A 3,357-nucleotide genomic window follows, 5' to 3' on the forward strand; every position below is an offset into this window, starting at 1 on the left:
AATTGATTTGTGATTCATAAATTATTATTTTAGTAGAAAACTTTGCCTATATAAAGGCACATATGCCTTATGTATTGTGTGTGTTCCATAATGAAATGAGTATGTTATGAAATTCTCTCCTTTGTTTTATGAGTGTTAGTGAGTTTGAGAGATGAAAAATATGATAGTGTCATTTATATGAGTGAGTGATCCTAGGGCCAATTAGTTGTGGGTATTATACTTTCAATTGGTATCAGAGCTGGTTAATCCAGCGCCTGGTGTTTGAGAGTTTGTGAGGTGTGATAGAGTTCTCACATAGTTGTTTGTTCATAGAGTCGGTATGGCAAACACCTTCAATATTGTGTGGTCCGGTCCCAAGTTAGATGGAAAACTTGATTATAGTTATTGGGAGACTTTGATGTCTACCCATTTGAAGGCCCAGAACCTGTGGAATTTCATTGAACCGGGTTTGCAAGAAGGAGCAGATGCTGCCCAACAGAGGAGAGACCAATTGGCACTATCTCAAATTCATCAAGGAGTAGATTATACGGTGTTTGGCAAAATAGCAAATGAAAAAAATGCAAAAGAAGCATGGAACACGTTGAAGCTGTCATACAAAGGCGTAGATAAAGCTCAGAAAGCAAAGCTACAGTCTTTAAGAAGAGAATATGAAAGGTACGAGATGTCTAGCTCAGAAACCGTTGAGCAATATTTTACTCGTGTTACAGATCTTGTCAATAAGATGAGAGTCTATGGAGAAGATATGCCCGATAGCAAAGTGGTGGAGAAAATTCTTCGCACCATGCCAATGAAGTATGACCATGTGGTGACTACGATACTAGAGTCCCACGATATGGATACTATGACGATTGCAGAATTGCAAGGAACCATGGAAAGCCACATCAGTAGAATACTGGAGAAGTCAGAAAAATCAACCGAGGAAGCCCTGAAAAGCCGAGTGAATTTCAACAACGTTGCAGAATCAAGCCGTACACAAGAAGGACGAGGTCGTGGTTTTAATTTTCAAAGTAGAGGCAGAGGAAGTTTCAGAGGTAGAGGTCGTGGCAATTACAACCAAGGAAGTTACAATAACTTTACACCACCTAATCAAGGAAGAGGTGGAACGAATTTTAGGCCTGTCAACTGAGGAAGAGGTCGAGGCAATTTTTATCAAGAAAGAACCAATTTCAACTGCTTTCATTGTGGAAAGTATGGACACAAAGCAGCAGATTGCAGATTCAAAGTGGTGAATAACAATCAAGCACACGTTGCAGAAAATCAGCATCAAAATACTGATGATAATCCGAGTACTCAAACTTTATTTTTTACAAGTAATTCATGTGCTGAAGATGAAAATATATGGTACTTGGATAATGCTTGCAGTAACCATATGTCTGGTAGAACAGAAATCAGAAGCATGTGATGTCTTTAAGACATTCAAAGCATTTGTTGAAAAACAAAGTGGCTATAAAATCAAAATTCTCAGAACAGACAGAGGAACAGAATATCTTACATGTTCATAATACTTTAAGCAACACGGGATTCAACATCAACTAACAACTAGATACACTCCTCAACAAAATGGAGTTGCTGAAAGAAAGAACAGAACCATCATGGATATGGTCAGATGCATGCTCAAGTCAAAACAAATGCCTAAAGAGTTTTGGGCAGAAGCAGTCGCAACAGCAGTTCATATTTTAAACAGGTGTCCAACAAAGAGTGTTCGTGATAAAACTCCAGAGGAAGCTTGGAGTGGAAAGCGGCCTTCCATCCATCATTTCAGAGTCTTTAGGTGTATCGCTTATGCCCATGTACCAGATCAATTAAGGAAGAAGTTAGATGACAAAGGCGAGAAGTGTATCTTTATTGGCTATAGCACAGACTCAAAAGCATACAAGTTGTACAATCCAGAAACAAAGAAAGTAATCATCAGCAGAGACGTGACGTTCGACGAAAAAGACATGTGGAACTGGAACACAAAGACAGAAAAGCAGCTGACTATAATTCCAAATACATGTGACGAAGTAGAAGAAAGACAACCTGACACAACTGAACAACCAGAATCATCTAGAAGATCGCAAAGAGAACGGAGACTACCTGCTAGATTAGCAGATTATGAAGTTGGTAATGACAACGATCCATCCGACGAAGAAATCATAAATTTTGCCCTATTTTCAGATTGTGAGCCATTGAACTTTGAAGAAGCCTTTAAAGACAATAATTGGAAGAAAGCAATGGATGAGGAGATTCATGCCATTGAGAAAAATGACACATGGGAGCTGACAGATTTACCAACAAATAAGAAGCCGATTGGAGTAAAGTGGGTTTACAAGACTAAGTACAAACCTAATGGTGAAGTTGATCGTTTCAAAGCAAGATTAGTTGCAAAGGGATACAAACAAAAACCAGGTATCGACTACTTTGAAGTATTTGCTCCTGTTGCTAGATTAGACACTATTCGTATGATTATTTCACTCTCGGCTCAAAATAAGTGGAAGATACATCAAATAGATGTTAAGTCTGCATTTCTAAATGGCACTTTAGAAGAAGAAGTGTATGTTGAGCAACCTGCAGGATATGAAGTTCTTGGAAAAGAAGATAAAGTTTTGGAGCCACACTGATAGTGATTGGGCCGGAAATATAGAAACAAGAAAAAGTACTTCAGGGTTTGTATTTCATCTTGGTTCTGGTGCAATTTCATGGTCGTCAAAGAAACAACCAGTAGTAGCACTATCTACAGCAGAAGCAGAATATATAGCAGCAGCAAGTTGTGCAACACAAGCAGTTTGGCTAAGAAGAATTCTTGAGGAATTGAACGAGAAACAAAATACTCTGACAACAATATTTTGCGATAACAAGTCAGCTATTTCACTTTGTAAAAATCCAGTATTTCATGGAAGATCGAAGCATATTGATATTCGGGTTCACAAAATCAGAGAGTTGGTGAATGAAAAAGAAGTTGTGATCGAGTACTGTCCAACTGAAGAACAAGTTGCTGATATATTTACAAAGCCATTGAAGACCGAATTATTTTACAAGTTAAAGAAGATGCTTGGAATGATTAATTCTGCAAGTTTGATTTAAGGGAGGCAATGTTGATTAAAAATTTTAAATCAACTTGCATAGATTAGAATTTTCATGAAGCATGGTTAAAGAATTGAAGAAGCAAAGTTTGAGTTGAATACAATAATCATCAATTGGCTAGATATTGCTAGAAGCTAATGTTGGAAGCTTGAAGATTTTTGAAGAACATTTAAGAGAGTAGTATAACTACAACATTCTACAACAATGAAGAAGTTCAAAATCAAATTGAATTGAAATTAGAAGATTATGGAAACAACATGAATGCAAGTTGAAAGAAGATTCATGAAGCCAACT

At 37.3% G+C, this 3,357-nt stretch overlaps 1 protein-coding gene across 1 annotated transcript; it reads left to right on the plus strand.

The window, feature by feature from the left end:
- LOC107606883 lies at nucleotides 320-1,126 on the plus strand. The gene has a single exon (XM_016308893.1). It carries the CDS (start codon nucleotides 320-322, stop codon nucleotides 1,124-1,126), a length of 807 nt encoding a protein of 268 aa, XP_016164379.1.

Source organism: Arachis ipaensis, chromosome B01 (assembly GCF_000816755.2).
Source record: "Arachis ipaensis cultivar K30076 chromosome B01, Araip1.1, whole genome shotgun sequence".
Taxonomy (NCBI): Eukaryota; Viridiplantae; Streptophyta; class Magnoliopsida; order Fabales; family Fabaceae; genus Arachis; species Arachis ipaensis.

Excerpts from the sequence above, each read along its gene's own strand:
- LOC107606883 (XM_016308893.1), top strand. The coding sequence starts at position 320 with ATGGCAAACACCTTCAATATTGTGTGGTCCGGTCCCAAGTTAGATGGA.